Source organism: Danio rerio, chromosome 18 (genome assembly GCF_049306965.1).
Source record: "Danio rerio strain Tuebingen ecotype United States chromosome 18, GRCz12tu, whole genome shotgun sequence".
Classification (NCBI taxonomy): Eukaryota; Metazoa; Chordata; class Actinopteri; order Cypriniformes; family Danionidae; genus Danio; species Danio rerio.
This window is the reverse complement of record NC_133193.1, coordinates 903,190-928,307: the sequence shown is the minus strand read 5'-3', so window position 1 is coordinate 928,307 and position 25,118 is coordinate 903,190. Positions and strand designations below refer to the sequence as shown.

Sequence of the window (25,118 nt, the reverse complement as noted above, 5' to 3'; positions counted from 1 at the left end):
AAGTTAATATAGTTGTTTTGTTACCATAGCAACTGTAGAATCACCACAGCAAATTAATTACACTACAGTATGGTTTAAACACACACACACACTATCATACTCTAAATGACTATAGTATTTGTTCATGTTTGGTGGTCATAGGCTTAGCAGGCGATGACCAATCACATCCCTCATCTTCACATGCTTTCCTCTGGAGAGTGGCAGGAATATTGCAGTTCTGTAAACAGTTGTTCATATCAGGTTTGCATCTCTCTGGGGTTAAATCTGAGCAGTGGATAATCAGTTTCAATGATAAAGGCCTTTAGTTGTGTTAATAAGACAGAAGTGAAGTGTCAGCGGTGTGTTTTGTTGTCGTGCCGGAGTGAATATATGATGGTTTCTGCAGGCTGATTTATTCCAGAGAGGAAAGAGGAATGCGGGAGGGAGGAATTATATTACCATAGGAATGCGGAGAGGAAACGACACTTTACGGCCAACAAAAATCCATAAAGCAACAGAATATTCAGGCAGAGAGACAGAAATGCAGAGCAGCGCTTTCATTCAGATCAGACAGAGAAGAAATCATCTCACAATCATCATCAGAGCTCGCTAACACACACACACACTACAGGCAGAGGCAGAAGGTGGATGCTGAAATCTCCCTTTATAACAGCGAGTGTTCAAGTACAGACTCAAGTGTGTGTGAAGTGTGTGTGAGCCCAGAGTAAACACTGAGAAAGCCACACCTCTGTCATGCTAGGTTTGCGGTAAACCTGTATGTGTGTGTGTGTGTGTGTGTGTGTGTGTGTGTGTGTGTGTGTGTGTGTGTGTGTGTGTGGGTTTTACAGCATGAATCTGCTTCTTTCAGGTCTGTTTCAGATTTAACAGTGCATTCTGACAGGATCCAATCAGATGCTGAGATCTCTGGCCATGTGACGTGCTGCATCCATTGCCATGGTGAGAACCCGTGGCTCACTGTAAACAACATGCTGAAAGAGAGAGAGAGACATCAGAGACTGTATCTGCGTGGATGATCAGGTTTCTGAATATGTCAGCTTTTTTTGAACATTTATTTCATAATAAATAATGTATATATCTATTAAATTATTATTCAATAGTAAATATTATCATTTAATTAATTTTAAAGTATCTATTTTTATATTGCTTACAATCATTTACTGCTTTTAAAGAAATTGTACTGTCAAATGAGTAATGAGGCGAAGCGGTGGTGCAGTAGGTAGTGCTGTCGCCTCACAGCAAGAAGGTCGCTAGTTCGAGCCTCGGCTGGGTCAGTCACAGTGTTTCTGTGTGGAGTTTGCATGTTCTCGCCATGTTGGTGTAGGTTTCCTCCGAGTGCTCCGGTTTCCCCCACAGTCCAAACACATGCGCTATAGGGGAATTGGGTGGGCTAAATTGTCCATAGTGTATGAGTGTGAATGAATGAGTGTAAATGAGTGTATATGGGTGTTTCCCAGAGATAGGTTGCTGCTGGAAGGGCATTTACTGCGTAAAACATATGCTGGATAAGTTGGCGGTTCATTCCGCTGTGGCGACCCCTGATTAATAAAGGGACTAAGCTGAAAAGAAAATGTATGAATGATTAATCGCTATAAATAAAAGTAGAAGTTTGTATTTATATATGTGTAATTTTCATAATTAATATTTTATTGTGTGTGTGTGTGTGTGTGTGTGTGTGTCTATATATATATATATATATATATATATATATATATATATATATATATATATATATGCAAAATGTATTTTTATAGCTTTAAAATGGTTTATTTAGGGATTATTGGTTTTATTTATAAATGTTTTAGTCATTTATATTTAAATAATACTATTTAATGTTGCTATTTTACATTAATTTATTTGATGCTTAAAACTGGACTGTTAAATGATTAATTGCAATTAATGGCATGTATTTACACAATATATATGTAATATTTATTTGAAAAACTTCTTCATTTCTCATGCAAATTATACATACTTAAAATATAAAATAATAGGATATATATATATATATATATATATATATATATATATATAGTTAAAGTAAGTCAGAATTATTGGCCTCCCCCACTTTTTTATAATTAGCAAATGATGTTTAACAGAGCAAGGATTCACAGTATGTCTGATAATATTTGTTCTTCTGGAGGAAGTCTTATTTGCTTTATTTCGGCTAGAATAAAAGCAGTTTTCAATTTTTTATGAAACATTTTAAGGTCAATATTATTAGCCCCTTTATAGTCTCCAGAACAAACCATCATTATACAATAACCTGCCTAATTACCCTAACCTGCCTAGTTACCCTGATTACCCTAGTGAAGCCTTTACATGTCACTTTAAGCTGTATAGAAGTGTCTTGAAGAATATCTAGTCTAATATTATTTACTATCATCATGACAAAGAGAAAATATTTTAGTTATTAGTAAATTTAGTAGGTATTAAGTTATTAGAGACGAGTTATTAACACTATTATGATTAAAAATGTGTTGAGAAAATCTGCTCTCCGTTACACAGATATTGAGGAAAAATAAACAGATGGGCTAATAATTCAGGGGTGCTAATAATTCTGACTTCAACTGTATGTATATATATATTATTAATTAACTATTAATTGTGATTAATTGTTTGACAGCACTAAAAAACATATATTTGTTAAGGTTAATAACTCCGTGGACTGGTTTCCATGAGCAGTTTTCCTCCCTAAACGAGATTTCCTATTGAAATAAATCAGCAGATGCAGTATTATGGTGTGAATGTGATCTATACGTACAGGATCTGACAGACTCAGCAGCGGCGTCTTTCTTCAGAGATTCATCCGTCTGAGTTTCACGCATCTGCAAACACACACACACACACACACACACACACACACACACACACACACACACACACACACACACACACACACACACACACACACACACACACACACACACACACACACACACACACACACACACACACACCTGAGCTTCAGGAGATCTGCGTTCACTGCGGACACTGAACACACACTTTACCTTGATCAGCTCCTTCAGGTATTCAGCTCGACTCATCAGACTCTTGATCTGCAGGAGAAACAGCAGAAGCAGATTCAGTCTGACACACTATTAATGACAGCTGTGACAGGATGCGTCTCAATCAGCACACTTGGTCACTAGTTAGTGCACTGATCAGGGCGTCAGCCATTTTCATTGTCATTCATTCAATTTTCTTCAGCTTAGTCTCTATTTCAGGGGTCGCCACAGTGGAATGAACCGCCAACTATTCCAGCGTATGTTTTACACAGTGGAAGCCCTTCCAGCTGCAACCCAGTATTGGAACACACCCATAAACACTCATTCACACACTACGGCCAATTTAGTTGATCAGTTCCCCTATAGCGCATGTGTTTGGACTGTGGGGGAAACCGGAGCACCCGGAGAAAACCCACACCAACACGGGGAGAACATGCAAACTCCACACGGAAACACCAACTGACCCAGCTGGGACTCGAACCAGCGACCTTCTTGCTGTGATTATATGCTGTCATGACTTTACACTCAATAAATGTGACTATAATGGAAGTCAATGGTAATGCTAATGGTCTAATCTGATTCAATGATCTATGCTAAGCTAAGCTAATAGTGCTCCCGCCAGACTCAGAGATCAGCTGAATGGATTCATTCAGTCATTTATTTTCTTTTCAACTCAGTCCCTTTATTAATCTGGGGTCACCACAGCGGAATGAACCACCAACTTATCCAGCATATGTTTTACGCAGTGGAAGCCCTTGCAGCTGCAACCCAGCACTGGTAAACATCCCAAACACGGGGAGAACATGCAAACTCAGAAACGCCAGCTGACCCAGCCAGGACTCGAACCAGCGACCTTGGTGTTGCAGCGATCATGCAACACCACTGCGTCACCGTGACGCCTGAATGGATTGTGAAATGGTAAACTCTACTGTATAACAGATGGAGAGCTGTGTCCTACAGTGAGTGCAGTGTTCCTTTAAGAGGCCGAGACTCTGCAGGCCGTGTGAGACTGGAATGTGTTTTCTGTGCAGAAATAAAGTGTGTGTGAGCCCTGAGAGAGCGGCGTCATGTGACAGCGATTCATGAGCTCATAACGCTGTGTGTCAGAGAGACGAGTGGAGTGACTCCAGAATAAACACACACACTCGAGAACACTGCGTCTCACACTCACCTCACTGTGCAGCAGCTCTCTGCGCCGGCCCTGAGCTTCAGCTGGGGGAGAAACACACACACACACACACTCATTACTAATGATGTCACCAACACACACCACTGACTGACACACAACAACACTCACAAACACACAAACACACACACACACACACACACACACACACACACACAAACAACAACACAAATACAGACAGCTGCTTTACACTCTCACGAAGGACAAGCAACATCATAATGCTGGTGTTGTGGGTGGTTGCTAGGGAGTTGCTATGGTTTTCTGAAAGGGGATTTAGAACGTTGTTATGTGGTTGCCATGGTTTCCTGAGTAAGTTGTAACACGTTACTATGCGGTTGCCATGGTTTCCTGAATAAGTTTTAACATGTTGCTATGCGGTTGCCATGGTTTCCTGAGTAAGTTGTAACACGTTACTATGCGGTTGCCATGGTTTCCTGAGAAAGTTTTAACATGTTGCCATGCGGTTGCCATGGTTTCCTGAGTAAGTTGTAACACGTTACTTTGCGGTTGCCATGGTTTCCTGAGAAAGTTTTAACATGTTGCCATGCGGTTGCCATGGTTTCCTGAGTAAGTTTTAACATGTTGCCATGCGGTTGCCATGGTTTCCTGAGTAAGTTTTAACATGTTGCTATGGGGTTGCCATGGTTTCCTTAGTAAGCTGTAACATGTTGCTATGTGGTTGCCATGGTTTCCTGAGTAAGTTTTAACATGTTGCTATGTGGTTGCCATGGTTTCCTGAGTAAGTTTTAACATGTTGCTATGCGGTTGCCATGGTTTCCTGAGTAAGTTTTAACATGTTGCTATGGGGTTGCCATGGTTTCCTTAGTAAGCTGTAACATGTTGCTATGTGGTTGCCATGGTTTCCTGAGTAAGTTTTAACATGTTGCTATGTGGTTGCCATGGTTTCCTGAGTAAGTTTTAACATGTTGCTATGCGGTTGCCATGGTTTCCTGAGTAAGTTTTAGCATGTTGCTAAGGGGTTGTCATGGTTATTTAAATGGGGTGTAAACAAATTGCTAAGTGGTTGCCATGGTAATCTGAATGGGTTTTAACAAGCTGCTATTCAGTTTCTATGGTAGATGAGTTTTAGCTTGTTGCTATGCAGTTGCTAGGGTGTTATCTAGTGTAACTTGTTTTGTGGCATTTCTTAACTAGTATGTTATGTATGACAGCATTACAGTATTTCTTAACAACACTAACAGTTTTAACCAACAGCGCCACACACTGAGCCCTAAAGCGGCCCGGCGGCTGTGTTTTGATTAGCCCGGCGCTGGCATTAGCGCAGTAACAGATCAACAGCGGCCAACAGAAACGCCAGTGAAACAGGACTCCAGCAGTTCTGGCTGCGGCTGCAGGAGAGAGGGGTGGTCCGGGCTGAGAGAGGGGCTCGGGGCGGTGGACTCAAGCCTTCAGTGCTTTAAGAGATAACAGTTTTCATTTGTTGCAGTATTTAATAACACTGAGAAATGAAGAGAGCTGCTCTCAATGAGATCCAGATGTACCACACACGCTGACCTGGCACACGCTCATCGCCACATCTGGATGCATGACTTCCCTCCGCTGATGAGATTATTATGAAGAAACAGACTCCTGACGCTTTCTGGAGAAATGGCACTGCCTTTCCATCCACCTATCTTATCTGCATTCTGGAATTTCGCATTAAAAAAGCTTCATTCTAAAGCCAAGATGTGCAGAAATGAAGATAATGTGCATTATTCAGGGTTTCTGCAGATATCATCATGTCAAATTTAAGAGATTTGAAGACATTTTTAAGAGCATTAAGTATTAAATTGAACACCTATATCACTATCAAAAACACGCAAACACATACAGAGGAAATGCTAAATCACAAAATTAGTGACAAAATAAATGTATTCAGACTGAACAGCACTGAAGATGGGTTATATGCATCATTGAACCACAGGAAACAAATAAACAAGCATCTCAAGGCTGATTATTACTTTCGCCTGGCTCTGCATCGAGCACCTCCGCTTACTGTGAGCGCACCTCAACCAGACGAGGCTCTTTAGAATGACAGGGGCGGTGAAAAGAAAGCCACCGTAAAGTCAGACAGATAAACAGAGAAGTAGCAAGATTTTTACACTAATAATTTTTTATTATTTTTTATCATTTATTATAATGATTATAAAGATTTGTTATAAACATTCAAGGTTTTTCAATCAACATTTGATGCATTACTTGCTGTTGTTCATATCTGGGACAGTTTGACCTAATAAAGTTAAATATTATTGACTACAGAACATGGGTTGCTCTAAAACATTATATACATACATATATATACATATACATATATATATATATATATATATATATATATATATATATTAGGGATGTAACGGTATCAGAATTTCACGGTACGGTAATACCTTGGTATGAATGGCACGGTACGGTATTTATTGAATAAAAAAAACAAAACTAATGAAAAGACTCGAAAAAAGCCAAAAGTGTTTATTTACCTCAGCACTGAACATATCAATGACATACAAATCAGCAATCTATCTGTAAGCTTTGAAACAGGAACTTCAATTTTTCAATTTTAATAACAAAAAACTATTAAACCATATAAAAAAATAAAGTTTCAATGTAGTATTGTTGAAAACTCATCACATTCAACATTTAATCACTCACTCACTAAGATAGAGATGGGTTTTTTAAGGAGAATGATCATATAACTGTAATCTGGTAAAAGCTGGGATCTCTGGGCATGTCCCCTGCAGCAGAAAAAACCCCTCTCATTTGGGACTGAGATTTCTGGGACAGAGAGATATGATTTAGCCGAGGTTGACCGCAGTGGGTAACGCTGTGCATTGTCTTTCCACCACTTGAGAGGACAAACCATGAGTGAGATAGAGGTCTCTTTACAGTACAAGTCAATGTCTGCATCAATCTAACAAGTGTGCTGTGTTCTGCAGTCCCCATGACTGTTATAAGTCGTATTCCCTGATTTATATTTCACCACAGTCTGGCAGTGCCTGCATACCAGTTTTATTTTTTTGTCTGTCACCTTTTCTACTTTCTCATATCTTTTTAGAGAGAAACCGAAATGCTTCCACACATCTGGTTTAAAACCCGCTTCAGGTTCCAGCTCTTTTTCATCTCCGCTACTAGCAGCACACTCCATTTCCGCATTACTGGATCTGTAGCGACAACAGACCGCAAAGGATGATGGCCACGCCTGGGCTGATGGGAATTGTAGTTCCCGCTATACCTCCAGTTCGCTTCATTCGCCTGAGCAAACTTTCTCAGAAATATAGATTTATTGAGTCATGCGCCTACGGTAATATTGAAGAAAACTATTTATATAATTACTATTGTGGTATGATGGTATTTACAATATTGTTACATCCCTAATATATATATATATATATATATATATATATATATATATATATATATATTTTTTTTTTTTTTTTTTTTTTTTTTTTTTTTTATGCAGCGGATGCCCTTTCAGCCGCAACCCATCTCTGGGAAACATCCAGACACACACACACACACACACACACACACACACACATTCGTATACTATGGACAATTTAGCCTACCCAATTCACCTGTACCACATGTGTTTAGACTTTGGGGGAAACCGGAGCACCCGGAGGAAACCCATGCGAACGCAGGGAGAACATGCAAACTCCACACAGAAACGACATCTGAGCCGAGGTTCGAACCAGCGACCCAGCGACCTTCTTGCTGTGAGGCGACAGCACTACCTACTGCGCCACTGCCTCACCCATTATATATTTTTTATTATTGAAAGAATAAAAGCAACAAAAATAAGTACACTCACTAAAAAATACTGGTGTTTACTTTGCCCACTCAACAATTCACACATTACTAGCTGGTTAGTTTAGGTCCTCTACTTATAAGCTAAAAAGGCAACAGTGGTCCAACCTTCCAGACCATTATCACCAATAAAGCCTAGAAAACAGGGCACTGTAAACCGATAGGCTCAAATATTCCTTTCCAGTTATCAACTTTCGCCATGGCCTCTTATGCTTTAACAAATGTGTCCCATAGGTTTTTCCAAACTTTTCAACAAAAATTTTCTTCCTTTCCCATGGCTGTTGCAATTTCCAGCTACTGTAAGAATCTGGTTCTCTCTGTGATCTAATGTTTGCTAGTGTTTTGTACCTGTTGCTAAGCAGTTATATATTATATATGATTTTAATTCTGTTGCTAAGTGGTTGCTATGCTATTCTAGATTGTCGTCATCTTACCTGCTAGCGCGAGCAGCATTTCACCCAGACTCTGCTGGTATAAATCAAGCGTGTCGTAATCCTCCGCGCCGCTCTCCTCCTGCACACAGATCCCAACAAAACTACATCACCCATCATGCAACACTGCTGCTCACATGATGTATATGCAAATGAGCATATAAGGTTTACCCGGGCAACAGCAGTGGACGCCACTTCCAGTGCAGCCAGCAACCGAGGCTGATCCCTGGACATTTCTGTGAAAGATCAAACAGCTGATGTTCATAAATCAGTTCATTTCATCTGCTCCATATTAATAAAGCAGCACTGGTACCTATTAAAATGTTCCTGGCTGATCTGGCCTCTTCAAAGCTGATCTTGTTGTCTGATCTGACCAGAGCTTTGAGTTCTTCAGCACGACAGACGTATTGATTCACCTGAGAAAGACAAGCGTATCTTTAGACTGAACATGATGCTGGATTCACAACAAATGCGGAATCAAGTACATGCGTGAATAAGTTACACAGAAAGTCAAATGCAAATCAGAGCCAATTATTATCACATGCAGTGCTGGGGAGGTCACTTTGGAAATGTCATAGTTTACGAATTACAAATGACCCTATTTAAAATGTTTAAAACAATTTAAAAAATGAACGTAATTCAACAAATAACCACCGGGTGTCGCTATTACGTGCCTTCAATTAGGCAGCACTTCAGGGGCCTCATGTATTAACGCTGCGTACGCACAAAAACTTTGCGTACGCCAGGTTTCACGCTCAGAATCGCTCACGTTTGGATTTACTAACGATGAACTGAACGTGGGAATGTGCGCAGCTTCACGGCAGCTTTCTGGATGGCGTACGCACATTTTTTGTGCGTGTCTGTTTTATTTCCATTGGCGACTCCTAGAGGCAGTTGTGTTAAATTCCTCTCTACAAAGTGTCTGAGCCTTGCAATGGCAGCTGTATGAGACGGGTTCATCTAGTAGGTATATAAGGTTTCCATACCATACAGTTGACCAGCCAAACATTAAAGCACAATTTGCAGCGGTCGCCTGTTTTCCCAATGTAATCTGAGCGATCTACTGCACGCACATTGCTATAAAGACACTATCTGAAGATGAATTTGCATGCGTGAATCAGAAACATTTCCATTCAATAAATGTGCAAATAAAATATGATGCACAGACTTATTGATGATTCCTACTTGCCTTTCTCGTGATAAATAGTGGGCAAAATCTGATATGTAGCGGGGGAAAAAAGACGAAAGAGTTCATCAGACGCTGGTTTCGAGCCGAGTTCATGTTCGGATGTGTCAATACATGATCACATGCGTCTTACGAGGTGCGCCACTGAGTCTGCTAAGGGTTCTGCAACATTTTACAGATATAAATCACACCATTTCTTTATTTTAATGCACTGGGTGCGATGTTCAGACCCAACTGTGTTAACCGCGTCAGCTAAACTCTCCCACTCTATTTTTCTTCTTTTGTTGTTAATTACGGAGAACAAACTTGCAAATAACACCGCTTTTCTCCGGTCTACCTCCGAAAGCAATTCAATTCAATTCAATTCAGCTTTATTTGTATAGCGCTTTTACAATGTAGATTGTGTCAAAGCAGCTTCACATAAATGGTCATAGTAATTGGAACAGTGTGGTTCAGGTTTTAGTGTTTAAGTTCAGTTCAGTTCAGTTTAGCTCTGTTCAGTGTGATTTAATCATTACTGAGAGTTCAAACACTGAAGAGCAAATTCAACGATGCGTAGCTCTACCAATCCTGAACCATGCGAGGCAGTGGCGACAGCGGAGAGGGAAAAAAAACTTCACCTGATGGGAGTGAAGAAAAAAAACCTTGAGAGAACCAGACTCAGTTGGGCACGACCATTTTAATTTCTCCGCTGGCCAAAAGTCTTGTGCAGAACTTCATTCGCCGTGGTTTATGCTGGAAGATGGCCTCAATGAAGACTCGTCTGTCCCTGGAGCGTCGCTGGAATCAGACTCATGTTCTCCACTCCCCAAGCACCTCCAATTCACATTCTGTTCAGAGTTTCTCTTCTTGCTTGATTTTGCCGTTGCTTTTTCGTTGGGTTTTGCCATTAGCATAGTCATTAGCATATTCATACGGGGGAGGAGGCAGGGAGGGGTTTTGTGCTCGTGCACGTGCGCTCAGTTTCACATTCATTCTGATGTACAAAAGAATATGCGTGAGATTCGGCGTACGCAGTGTTTCATACATCTGAATTTTTTTCTGCGTACGCACATTTACAGCTTTGTGCGTACGCAATGATTTAGTATGATTTCCACGCAAGTCTTCGTACATGAGGCCCCAGGTTATGAAGTAAAACTAACAGACCAAACTGAAGGAAACATAATTGATAATCACATTTTGGCGAGTCATGGCGCACCAAGAAAAAGGAAAATCAACAGTCAGTGTAAGAAGTTTCAGTCACATTGGGGCAAAGAATTTTTCTTCACAGAGATCAGCGGGAAATGTGTCTGTTTAATTTGCCAGAAATCAGTTGCAGTTATAAAGGAATATAATATTAAAAGACATTATGAAACAAAGCATCAGGCCTTCAGCTCTTACACTGGTGCCGAACGAGATCAAAAAGTAAAACAATTAGCAGCTGCTCTATCAGCTCAACAACAGCAGTTTTTTGTGCTATTAAAGTGCAGGAAAATTCTACACTGCACTGCAAAAAATGCCTTTTTTATTTAGATATTTTGTCTTGTTTCAAGTCCAAATATCTAAAAAATCTTAAATAAAGGAGAATTTTCTAATTTGCCAATTATTAATAAATAATAGGCCAATAATAAGTGAGTTTTTCCTTAAAACAAGCAAAATATTCTGCCAATGGGGTCAACAAAATAATCTTGTTTTTCCTTTTGACATAAGATTATTTTGCTTACCCCCTTAATTTGCTTGTTTTAAGGAAAAACTCACTTAATATTAGCATTGTATTTCTCAAAACAAGACAATATGTTTTGCTTGTCTGGAAATTTTTTCTTGATTTGAGAATTTTTAGATATTTGAACTCAAAACAAGACAAAAAAATCTCATTAAGAAAAGCATTGTTTGCAGTGTGGCTAGTTATGAGGTAGCTCAGCTAATCGCACAGCGCAGGACACCCTTCACTGAAGGAGATTTTATAAAGGATGAGTGTTGCAACTGTAATTTGCCCAGAGAAGATTCAAGTTTTTTAAAAACTTAAGTCTTTCTAGAAACACTGTTGGACGACAAAATAAAATAATTCCATAATAATATATACACACACATATCTATCCATCCATCCATCCATCATATATATATATATATATATATATATATATATATATATATATATATATATATATATATGCGTGTCTGAAGTAAAGTAACTGATCTGATCTGATTACTTTTTGATTACTTTTAAGTTTCTAATGGATATTTTCAATTAAATCATTTTCAAGCATTTATATCGGTAGCTGGCTCTCTGCTGCTCTAACATGGTCGCCCATTGAAGCTAAGCAGGGCTGAGCTCAGTCAGTGTCTGGATGGGAGAGCACATGGGAAAGCTAGGTTGCTGCCGGAAGTGGAGATAGTGAGGCCAGCAGGGGGCGCCCAACCTGCGGTCTGTGTGTGTCCTAATGCCCCAGTATAGTGACGGGGACTCTACACTGCTCAGCAAGTGCCATCTTTTCATCTCTTTGTGTTCGTTAATAATCCCAGGATGTCCTTCATAAAGAGTAGGGGTTTAACCCTGGCATCCTGGCCAAATCTGCCATATGGCCTCCTAACCCTCCCCATATCATCATTGGCTTCATCACTCTGTCTCCTCTCCACCAATCAGCTGGTGTGTGGTGTGCGGTCTGGTGCAAAATGGCTGCGTTACCCCTATCTGTTCCAGGACCACACAATTCCCAATGGTGAGCAGGTCACATTGTAAGCCTGTGTCCTAACAACACGCTCCATAAGATGTGCAGTGATGAGCAGTTTGGCTGTTTGCATCAGACAAAACAGGACAGAAATGTAAACACAGCCATTCAGAACAGAGCACTCACTGCACTCCAGCACAACGCTGAGCTTTATCATCTAATGAACACACATTAAAGCTCTTGAACATGATTAAACTGAGTCTCAGTTCAGTTTCAGACGCTTTATTTTAAATAATACTGAACTGTAATACTGAACTGGATCTGCTGCTGCTGTCAGTAGTGCGGCATTAAATGTCATGTAAAACAGCATTCAGACTCACATTATGATCATTTAACACTGAATAAAGAGCTGAACATGAGCTGTAGCTGAGCTGATCATTGTCAGTTTTCTGTTGTTCAGCTGTGAGAAACAGAAGCCGCTTCTAAACTATCAATTTCAGCTGTTGGTTAGGACAAAAACTCCTTTAATATGGAGAATATTCCACACGTGCCGCTGCTTTTACAATGAACACGATGTAAGTCAGCCTTTAGGCTTGATCGTTAGACTCACTGTTAGTGTCCTCAATCTGGCAACCTGCACTCGCATTTATTTTGATCCAGGAATGCAATACCTAGCTCAACCACTGGGTGTCAAACTCACATACTGCACCATTAACGAGTCATTTTTTGTCACATTAAATGAAGCAAAAACATAATACAGGTTTTGACTGTGTATATATGCTCATATATGACTGGTTCCAGAACTGCGGCACATTTTATTTATTTTCCAATGATATTATTTATTTGATGATACATGATGCTTAATGTATGCTTCAGGAGGCCGAGACTGTCAAAATAGTCTTTAGAGTCTTTAAGATGTTTTCAAGACAAAAAAGTTCCTAAACACACATACAAACATTACTTTAAGAGATCATTTGTGATATTAATAATAGAGTGGAGGAACTATGACGTCAATTTGTATGCAAAAACCCGGAAGTGAGTTAGCATTTTAGCACTTCCAGTTCCCTCGTCCCAAAGTCAATGGCTGTTTCTCAATTCCAAGAACGCAGAGAACGGACTTGCGTTCTTGTGGAGAGCGGTCTTGCCAGGTGTCCTCGGAAGAACGAACTCAGGAGACCGCGAGGGCAGAGAACGCGTCCTTTGAGAAATGGGATGCTGCGTTCTTCCTGATGGTCACATGATCTTCACGCGTTTTAAATGGAAATCATTTAAACATTACAGCCTTCATACAACGATTTATTGTTTCCCCCCTCTTCAAAATATATACTTTGCATAAAAACATTATAAATATACTCTGCGCAAAATAAATAAAACAGATTTTAATATGAATTTCATCAAACCAACACCCTTAATGTGTTTATTCCTTTATTAAGATGTTCATGGTAATGTTTACTTTCACCGTTTCATTTAGGGAAACTCCTGAGGTAAATAAGTCAAATCTCTGAACTTTAATAATAATGAACTGAACTTAGGCAGCTGATGATGACGTTGCACGAGAACACGAGGACGCAACAATAATATCCAGCTGCAGGCCCGCAGAACCACACACATTTTAGGCACACACAATCTAGGACACACAATCTAGGCAAACCATATATGGTTACGACGGATGTTAATGTTATAACGTCTTTTTGGACATCGTCATCGATATATTTTGATATATATGATTAATAAATATTGTACACAATAAACAATAGTGTTTACTTTACTTTATTTCACAAATATTGCGATTGAGACAGCCGAATGGGGAGCCGTGTTTCCGATCACCATTCAATATAAATAGACTGAACAGTTTTTAATCAGTCATTATAGCTGATCAGTCGTTATTATCTGACAATAATATGGCAGATACTCGTTTGCTGGCCTTGCTGAATGATCTCATTTGGACAGGTTTAATTTATATAATGGATTAATTTATGATGATTGAAATAATAGCAAGTTAATATAGGCAATAATACATTAATAAAAATCTTTTTACATGTAACAAATGTATAACACTATATTAATATTTTACTCAAGCGATTTAATAGTGTTTATAAACTAATATATTAGCTTAATTTTCTAATAACCTTTTAATTAATGATTTCCCACATTTAAAACTGTAGTAATTTAATACTACAGTAATAGGAAACAAATATGAACAAATTAACTATTAACAAAAAATCATAAGTGTGTGTGTATATATATATATATATATATTTATATACACACACACACACACACACACACACACACACACACACACACACACACACCTTTAACAGTGACAGTTTAGTAAAATTTAGTAGTTTATATATAAACTTTTAATTATAATCAGTTAAGATAATCAGTTTATAACTAATATATATATATATATATATATATATATATATATATATATATATATATATATATATTGTTTAAATGGTTAACTATAGTAGGCTAATTTATTTTAAAGTGACATATTATTGTTTGCTTTTTATACCAAGTATAATAATATTAAGAGCTTGAATTAGTTTATTACACTTAATCCAACAATTAGACGGTCTATTATGTTTTCTTTGTGTATATGGACACATGAATAACGTCATAAGTTTCTTTAACCAATTATTTTTATTTACATAATTTAAGTTCAAAAACTGCAGAGATGTTAGAATGATCATTACGATATAATAATTATACTGACTGAAATGGGAAACCATATTTGTGAAATTCAATAGATGGCGATAATGCTAAAGAGTTAGTTACCGGTTTGCCTAGATTATGTGTCCTAGATTGTGTGTGCCTCAAACGTGTGTGGTTCTGCGGGCCTGCAGCTGGATATATCTCGGACGCAAGACAGCTGAAGAACGCATATTGAGAAACAGCCAATGGGGTTTTTGAATGGGGTTTCAGTAAAATCGCTTAAATAAGGTTCGTGGCTAACACCAACTCAAGATACTTTCACGTTTTGTTCTACGACATAAAACACATCAGTTACAGCACACTCTTGAGCTTTTAAATCGATTATGCTTCTTTAAAAAGACGGTTGCTATCAAGTTGCTAAATGAGACTACAGGCGGTGTCGGAGACATTATACGTCATCGAGCTGAACTGGTCTGGAGCGCAGCTCGCTTGTGTTGTGCATTTGGATTTGTCTGTTAATTAGTTATTTTCATGAATAGTATTGTATAGTTTGTTGTATTATTCTAATTGAGAATTCAGATTGTGTGTAGATAATTCCTTCACATGTAAAGGCTGTCGAGACAGACTAATTTGTTGATCATTTATTTTAATTAAACGACACTATGAAGATACTGCTCACCAGTGCAGCCTGTCTCTCTCCTGCCCACAGTAATGCAAACGTGTGAATAAATGTGTAAAAATACAGACATATTAACTGTCATTTTCACATGATCAAGTGATTTCTCGTCTTGTTTTCTTCATCTGAACACATTTAACTGCAGTATTTACACTCCTCCATAAAATGTATAGCAGATGTGACTGTATGGGCTGCTTTTCGCTGTACTTCGTGACAATAAAGGAATATTGAATGTTGCTCTGTGTCCATGATGATGGAACTTGCAGGCATTTGATTGACTTGTTCCTCCTCACGCCTCATTTCTGTCATCTGTTTAAGGTAAGCGGGCTGTGTGCGCGAGCGATACACTTATTTAAATATGTCTCATAATAATACTGTATAGGCACATTTATACACATTTTTAAAACGTTTAGAACAACCGCAAAGCAAAACAGATGTATTTCCCACGAAAAAACGATCCAAAAGGCACAAAGGTCTATGTGTGTTTGCATATTTATTTGTTTATAATATATAGCGTGGATTATAATGTAATAAACAGAGAGATTAACTCTTTGTCATGAACATTATTTCTAAGAATAAGCTTGATAAGCTGTCTGTAGCAGGGTGGGGCTGACGTCCCGAGGGCGCTCTAGTCCGTTTATAGCCTAATGTTAGCTTTTCAAGTCTTGCGTTTGCATTTAAGATCGAAAAGTGCTCAAAGTTGTATTTTCGTGTGACAATTATCCGGCTGGACAAAACGTGTAAGTGTAATGAACAGTGTTTAAACACAGAGCTTATTATTCGAATTCTTCGAAAAGCCTATGGGAAAATCCTATAGGGATTTTCACGAGGGAACCAGTTTTATGCTAGCAGCCGATTAGCCTACAAAGTGACGTCATAGTTCCTCCACTCTATAGGAGGTGTATCTTGGAGACACAAAATGTACCTGCAGTTCTAGAATCAGCCCCACACTGTACATATTAGAGTAAATGACAGGAGCTCACCTTTTGTCTGAGCGCTTCTTTCCTCTGTCTGTCAGTTTCATCTGTAGAAATAGAGATGATGAGTGAGTTCACGGCTCAACAGGTACCTTCAGCAGAAATGTAGGTTTTGTTTTCTTTTTTCCAAGCCTTACAGTGAATGGCGGGAACAAATTGTTCAAGTGCACTACAGTAGAGGGATAACGCAGCCGATCGATCGCCATCCTGATCCTTCTGCACCGCCTGCAGCACCAGTGCTTTCTGCAACACACACACACACGCACAGGTATGTTTACATGACAGTTTACGTTTACAGTAACGGTGAAATTTAAATTCTGATTCAAATTCTTTCTGTACTGTTACACAGAGGAATTAAATTCTCACATTATTTCCTAAATACGCTCAGCGGCCACTTTATTAGGTACACCCATCTTATTGCTCGATAACGCACATGGCAGCAGCTCAGTGCATTTCGGCATGTAGACATGGTCAAGAGGATCTGCTGCAGGTCAAACTGAGCATCAGAATGGGGAAGAAAGGGGATTTAAGAGACTTTGATCGTGGCATGGTTGTTGCTGCCAGACGGGCTGCTCTGAGTATTTCAGAAACTGCTGATCTACTGGGATTTTCACGCACAACCATCTCTAGGGTTTACAGAGAATGCTCCGACAAAGAGGAAATATCCAGTGAGTGGCAGTTCTGTGGGCGCAAATGCCTTGTTGATGAGGCCAGAGGTCAGAGGAGAATGGCCAGACTGGTTCCAGCTGATAGAAAGGCAACAGTAACTCAAATAAGCACTCGTTACAACCGAGCTCTGCAGAAGAGCATCTCTGAACACACAACACGGCCAACCTTGAGGCGGATGGGCTACAGCAGCAGAAGAGCACACCGGGTGCCGCTCCTGTCAGCTAAGAACAGGAAACTGAGGCTACAATTCACACAGACTCACCAAAACTGGACAATAGAAGATTGGAGAAACGTTGCTGCTCTGATGAGTCTCCATTTCTGCTGACACATTCGGATGCTCGACTCACAATTTGGCCTCGACAACATGAAAGCATGGATCATCCTGCCTTGTATCAGCGGTTCAGGCTGGTGGTGGTGGTGTAATGGTGTGGGGGAGATTTTCTTTGGGTCCATTAGTACCAATTGAGCATCAACGCCACAGCCTACCTGAGTATTGCTGCTGACCATGTCCATCCCTTTATGAGCACAGTGTCTCCATCTTCTGATGGCTACTTCCAGCAGGATAACGCAGCATGTCATAAAGCTCAATCATCTCAGACTGGTTTCTTGAACATGACGATGAGTTCACTGTACTCAAATGGCCTCCACAGTCACCAGAGCTCAATCCAATAGAGCAGCTTTGGGATGTGGTGGAACGGGAGATTGGCATCATGGATGTGCAGCCGACAAATCTGCAGCAACTGTGTGATGCTATCATGACAATATGGAGCAAAATCTCTGAGGAATATTTCCAGTAGCTTGTTGAATCTACACCATGAAGGATTAAGGCAGTTCTGAAGGCAAACGGGGTCCAACCCGGTACTAGTAAGGTGTACCTAATAAAGTGGCCAGTGAGTGCATATATATATATATATATATATATATATATATATATATATATATTTTTTTTTTTTTTTTTTTTTTTTTTTCTGGAGAAACTGATTTATTTTAGTTTGGCTGGAATAAAACAAATGCTGTGGTCATTATTATTAGAAAATACTTGAATTTCATTCAGTAAATCAAGAAGCATTTTCTCGACAAGCAAAAATGAGTTTGTCCTTGTGGTGAGCAAAATCTTGTTTTCCCTTATTTGTTTTCCAAAGCTTTTCCCAGGCCTAGAAAATGCCATGTCAAAACTCTTTTCCATGTTTTCCATGAGCGAGCCCTGAGTATCACTGCGCTAACAATGAAATCTGAAGTGAATCAATTGAATCAACTTGTAAATAATTCATTCAAACAGCAGCAGCTCTGTAATGAACAAGTGTGTATGTGTGTGTGTGTGTGTAAACACTGTTTTCAGATCAGCCTCTGTGTGACACTTTTGCGGCGTGGTTTGGCCACTTCAGCTATGAAATGAAGTGTGTGTGAGCTCGGGACTCACGGCCTTGGGCAGGCTCTCTGCGCTGGGCATGTGCTCCAGATCCACAAACGGATGCAGGAAGAACTCCTCAAAGCAGATGCGTCTGTCAGGATCTCTGAGCAGGAGACGGAGGAGTAGATCCCTGCAGTCACGGGACACTCCAGCAGCGGCCGGCAGCTGAACACACACACACACACACAGTGAATATACACAAATACAACACACACACACATACAAACACACTGAGCGCACGCACACACACAAAAACAGTAAATGTACACATGCAACACACACAGAGTGAGTATACACACATATAACACACACACACACACACACACACACATACACACAAAAATGCCCACACACACACACATAAACACAAACAGTGAATAACACACATACAAAAACACAGTGAGTACACACATCACACACACATACAGTAAATCTACACACAAACAACACACACAGAGTGAGTATACAAATATAACACACACACATACATACACACACACACAGTGAGTATACACACAAAAATGCTCACACACACACATAAACACAAACAGTGAATAACACACATACAACAAACACAGAGTGAGTAAACACACACACACAAACAGTAAATCTACACACACAACACACACAGAGTGAGTATATACACACACACACACACACACATAGTGAGTACACACATCACACACACACACAAACAGTAAATCTACACACATACAACACACACAGAGTGAGTATACACACATATAGCCCACACACATACAGACATATAACACACACACACACACACACACAAACACACACACAGTGAGTATACACACACAAACCTGCACACACACACACACACACACACACACACACACACACACAAAACACATAAACACAAACAGTGAATATGCTCACATACAACACACACCAAGTGAGTACATACACACACACACACACACTGAGTATACACATTACACACACAAACAATAAATGTACACACATACAACACACACCAAGTGAGTATACACACACACATAAACACACAGTAAATGTACACACATACAACACACACACACACACACACACATTGAGTATACACACATACAACAAACATACACACACACACAGTAAGTATACAAATCCCACACACACACAAACAGTAAATGTACACACATACAACACACAGAGTGAGCATACAGACATAACACACACACACACACACACACACACACACAGTGAGTATACACAAATACAACACACATACATACGCACACACATAAACACAAACAGTGAATATACACAGTACAAACGCACACATGGTGAGAATACACACACATACAACACACACATAAACAAACACACACATACACACAAACAGTAAATACACACACAGAGTGAGCATACATACACACACACACACACACACACACACACACACACACACACACACACACAGAGTGAATATATGCACATCCATTAAACACACACAGAGTTTACGCACATACATTAAACATACGCACACGGTGAATACACACACACACGCACATTACAGCAGTGTCCTTCACTGCTGCCCCATCTAGTGTTGGCTCAGAGACTGCAGGCTGGGCGTGTGTCAGTAAAGCCCTGTGCAGTGTTCAGTGTAGAGCTGCTGACTCTCACCTCCACGGGTCTCTCACTGCGGATCTTCTCCTCCAGTTCAGTGAAGGAGCGAGACGCAAACGGAGCCCGGCCAAATAACGCTTCTGCCCTCAAACACACACACACACACACACACACACACACACATCACGACTTATGAATGCTTTCATATATTATAAGGAGCTGATATTGTTGTTTACGTAAATATGTGTGATTATTATTGTGTGTGTGTGTGTGTGTACCGTATAGAATGACGCCGACGGACCACAGATCGACTCGGGCGTCGTAGTGTTTTCTGCACACGATCTCTGGAGCCATGTAGAGCGGAGAGCCTCTGAGCGCATGCTGCTCATCCCACGGGCTCATGTACTGCGCAAAGCCAAAGTCTACACACACACACACACACACACACACACACACACACACACACACACACATACATATAGTTAAACACAAAAACACACACACATAGATATACACACAAGTGTACTGGTTATTTTCTGCATTTATTTAATTACAGACATGTATTTTGTGTGATAAAGATATTTATTTTCCTTGTGCGCATGTGTGTGTGTGTGTGTGTGTCTGTATATGTGTGTATGTGTTTAAGTGTGTGTGTGAGTGTGTGTGTTTGTGTGTGTATATATCTTTGTGTGTTGTATGTGTGCGTGTGTGTGTGTGTGTATTTTTTTTGTGTTGTATGTGTCTGTATGTGTGTGCGTTTAAGTGTGTGTGTGTGTGTGTTTGTGTGTTTTTATGTGTGAGCGTGTGTTTAAGTGTGTGTTTAAGTGTGTGTTTGTGTGTGTGTGTGTTTGTTTAAGTGTGCGTGTGTGTGTGTGTGTGTGTGTGTGTGTGTATCTGTGTGTGTTGTATGTGTGAGTGTGTGTAGTTTGTTTGTGTTGTATGTGACTGTGTGTTTGTATGTGTGTGTGTTTAAGTGTGTGTGTGTTTTTATGTGTGAGCGTGTAAGTCTGTGTGTGTGTTTGTATGTGTGAGTGTGTTTAAGTGTCTATATGTGTGCTCAAGTGTGCGTGTGTATGTGTGAGTGTGTGCATGTGAATGTGTGAGTGGGTTTGTGTGTGTAAGTGTGTTTTTATGCGTGAGTCTTTTTGTACAGTATGTGTGAGTGTCTAAGTCTGTGCGAGTGTGTTTGTTCGTGTGTATGTTTGTGTTTGTATGTGTGAGTGTGTATGTGTATGTGTGAGTGTCTAAGTGTGTGCGAGTGTGTTTGTTTGTGTGTATGTTTGTGTTTGTATGTGTGTGTTTAAGTGTGTGTGTGTGTGTGTTTTTATGTGTGAGCGTGTTTAAGTGTCTATATGTGTGCTCAAGTGTGCGTGAGTATGTGTGAGTGTGTGCATGCGTGTATGTGTATGTGTGAGTGTGTTTGTGTGTGCATGTGTGTGTTTGTATGTGAACGTCTTTAAGTGTTAATGTGTAGGTGTGTATGTGTGTGCGTGACTGTGACAGTGTCTAGCATGTTTTCCTGTACATCAGTGTGTTTGTGTTGCATGTGTGCGTGCGTATGTGTGTGTGTGTGTGTGTGTGTGTGTGTGTGTGTGTGTGTGTGTGTGTGTGTGTGTGTGTGTGTGTGTTTCACCTGACAGTTTCAGCATGTTTCCGCTCAGCAGAATGTTCTGAGGTTTGAGGTCCAGATGAGAGATGTTCCTCTCATGGAGAAACTGAAGAGCACACGCTGACACACACACACACACACACACACACACACACACACACACACACACACAAAGGACAGTTATATCTCATCAGCATCAGTGTGTGTTATTTCATCACTACATATTCCAGTGTGTGTGTGTGTGTGTGTGTGTGTGTGTGTGTGTGTGTGTGTGTGTGTGTGTGTGTGTGTGTGTGTGTGTTTGTTTGTTTGTTTGTGTGTGTGTGTGTGTGTGTGGTACCGATCTGCTGTAGGCAGCGGCGGGCGACTCTCTCTGGAAGGATCCTGCGGCTGCGGATGAAGCGTGACAGATCTCCTCCTGAACACCACTCCAGAATCAGGTAGATGTTCTCGCTGTCCCACTGACAGACAAGACAAGTGAGTGTGCTATTCGGAGCTGACACTTCACACACACACACTCCAGAGCAGTGATACTCAACCACGTTCCTTGAGGCACACCAGCACTGCTTGTTTTAGATGTCTCCTTAGTCTGTCACAGCCATCACAGCTCTCTCAGCCTCTGATGAGCTGATGATCTGAATCAGCTGTGTTTGATTAAGGAGACAGGGAAAATGAGCAGTGCTGGTGCTCCTACAGGAACGTGGTTGAGAATCACTGTTTTTGAGACAGCAGAGACGCACTTTAAATCTTGCAGAAAGGAGCAGAATAGGTCTCTTTAATGATTATTGTGTATATTAAGTATACAATTTAAGGTATTAGTAGAGTTTAAATAATATCATCAGCAAAGCCCTGATCTTTGATGCAGGTGAAGCTGAAGATACACGTCAGCGCAGTGTGCTTTATAATGAATATCTTGGCTTAAGTTCACCTGGAAGTCTTTGAGCTGCACTATATGAGGATGCCGGACCGTCTTGAGGATCTCGATCTCCGTCAGCAGATTCTCCATCGAGCTTTTATTCAGACTCTTCTTGCTGACCACCTTCACGGCCACCGCCTCCCTGCTGTCAGTCTGAACCAATCAATAATCAATCAATACAGGAAGACAATCTCCAAACCATTAATCAGCCCATTAGACTCATACAGAAGCGCCTGAAGATGAACTACATCTCTTAAAGTTGTATTTAATATTTTTGTAATTAATTTCTGAATTGATGCTATTGTTAAATACATTTAATTCTGTGTATTTTACTTTGCTTAATGACGAATGATACAGCCTAATCTAATCTAATTCAGCATGTCATGTGCTTCTGTATTAAAGATATTGATCAGTTAATCAATACAAGAAGACAATATCCAAAGTATAATGCTTAATCAGCCCATTGAATACACAGAGAAGCGCCTGAAGATGAACTATATCTCACAAAGTTGTATTAAATATTTTTTTAATAGATGTATATTATTTATACACTTGTTATTTACACTTCTGATTGGATGGATGCTAACGTTAATTACATTTCATTAGCTGTGTATTTTACTTTGCACAATGATAATACAGTCCAGCATGTCTCGTGCTCCTAAACTAAAGATATTGATCGATTAATTAATACAAGGAGACAATATCCAAACCATAATGCTTTAGTAGCCCATTAGACAAGTACAAAAACACCTATAAAGATAAACTATATCTCATAAACTTGTATTAAATATTTTTAAATAGATGTATATTATTTATACACTTATGATTTACACTTTAGATTAGATGCTAACGTTAATTACATTTCACCTGCTGTGAATTTTACTTTGCATAATGACAATACAGTTTAATCTAATCGATTCCAGCATGTCACGTGCTCCTGTATTAAAGATATTGATCAATTATTCAGTACAAGAAGACAATATCCAAACCATAACACTTAATCAGCTCATTTGACAAGTACAGAAACACCTATAAAGATGAACTACATCTTATAAACTTTAATTAAATATTTTTAAATAGATGTATATTATTTATACACTTATTACTTACACTTCGGATTAGATGCTAACGTTAATTACATTTCATTAGCTGTGCATTTTACTTTGCATAATGACAATACAGTTTAATCTAATCGATTCCAGCATGTCACGTGCTCCTGTATTAAAGATATTGATCGATTTATCAATCAGATATTCAATACAAAAAGATAATATCCAAACAATAACATCTAATTAGCCTATTAGACAAGTACAGAAGAGCCTAAAGATGAACTATAGCTCATAAAGTTATTGATAATGTAAATAAATCGATCAATTAATCGATAATCACCTTTCTGAAAGCTTTATAAACAGTCGCGTATGTGCCGCTGCCCAGCCTCTCGGTGAGAATGAAGTCTTTGAGCTTCGGCGGAGCGAAACCCGCAGCCGCCATCCCGAAGCAGAATCAATCAATCAATCGATAATCGATGATGATTTATGACAGCATAACGACGAGCGCGGGGCTTTCTCTTGTCTTCACATGGGCCATTCATCCGTACGGTTACACCTCTGACTATTCACTTGAAGAATAATAATGATATAATCTTTAATCTAGGCGAATTATTAATAATATATTCGTGTTTTCATCTGAAGCGCTGCGCTCTGTTTACTTCCGCGCACTGACGTCACTCACCGGGGACGTCACTCTGCGTGCGCGTGACACACTGACACCTGCCGTTCAGTGTAGAACCTGCGAGTCTGCCACTATATTTAGTTTCTAGCGTTATTGGCGTATAAGAAATGTATTTCTCTTTACAAATACACATAAACGCAGTTAATGATTTACTGAAGTTCTGTGCTGAGCTGTTCACGACATGTAAACGGCATTGTTATTGTTTTCTAGATAGACAAGACTGTTTGATAGGGTTAAGAGGGACATGAATAGAGCGCAGTGCGTTCTGTTCTCATGTTTCTGACGTTATAAATAACTGTCATGTGACCGCTGGCCGGCAGGGGGCGTGTCAGATTATAATAAAAGCATAGAGTAGGTAGAATGGAACAGTGCTGGGAGTAAAAGTGGGCGGGGCGTTGTCTCTGATTGGACACAATAAATACTTCATTTTTACTCTACTTTGCAGTTTAAATTAAAGTTTATTGCTGTGATTGTTTAGGTGTATATTATTGTTTTGTTGCTTTATTTTTATACTATTCAAATATTTACACTACCTGACAAAAATCTTGTCACTTATCCAATTTTTATGAACAGTGAATAATAAATTAACTTCTAGTTGATGATTTAGTATCAGAAGTG

General features: G+C 39.5%; 1 protein-coding gene across 1 annotated transcript; it reads right to left on the bottom strand.

Moving 5' to 3' along the window:
- Positions 1-624: 624 nt before the first annotated feature.
- Positions 625-24,472, bottom strand: ulk3 (unc-51 like kinase 3). Its single transcript, NM_001089472.1, has 16 exons — positions 24,159-24,472; positions 22,782-22,922; positions 22,194-22,314; positions 21,878-21,973; positions 20,523-20,666; positions 20,302-20,384; positions 18,667-18,822; positions 16,715-16,820; positions 16,584-16,624; positions 8,740-8,842; positions 8,598-8,662; positions 8,430-8,508; positions 4,177-4,217; positions 3,009-3,056; positions 2,762-2,825; positions 625-968 (listed from the first exon to the last, which is right to left on the bottom strand). Exons 1-16 carry the CDS (start codon positions 24,258-24,260, stop codon positions 952-954), a joined length of 1,407 nt encoding a protein of 468 aa, NP_001082941.1. The 5' UTR covers positions 24,261-24,472; the 3' UTR covers positions 625-951.
- Between the last annotated feature and the right edge of the window lie 646 nt (positions 24,473-25,118).

Bases quoted from the DNA above. Each gene is read 5' to 3' on its own strand.
- ulk3 (NM_001089472.1), bottom strand. From the start codon at position 24,260: ATGGCGGCTGCGGGTTTCGCTCCGCCGAAGCTCAAAGACTTCATTCTC. The intron at 22,923-24,158 runs GTGATTATCGAT...TGATTGGTTCAG, and splicing joins TTTATAAAGCTTTCAGAAAG to ACTGACAGCAGGGAGGCGGT. The intron at 20,385-20,522 runs GTACACACACAC...GTTTGAGGGCAG, and splicing joins CGTCGGCGTCATTCTATACG to AAGCGTTATTTGGCCGGGCT.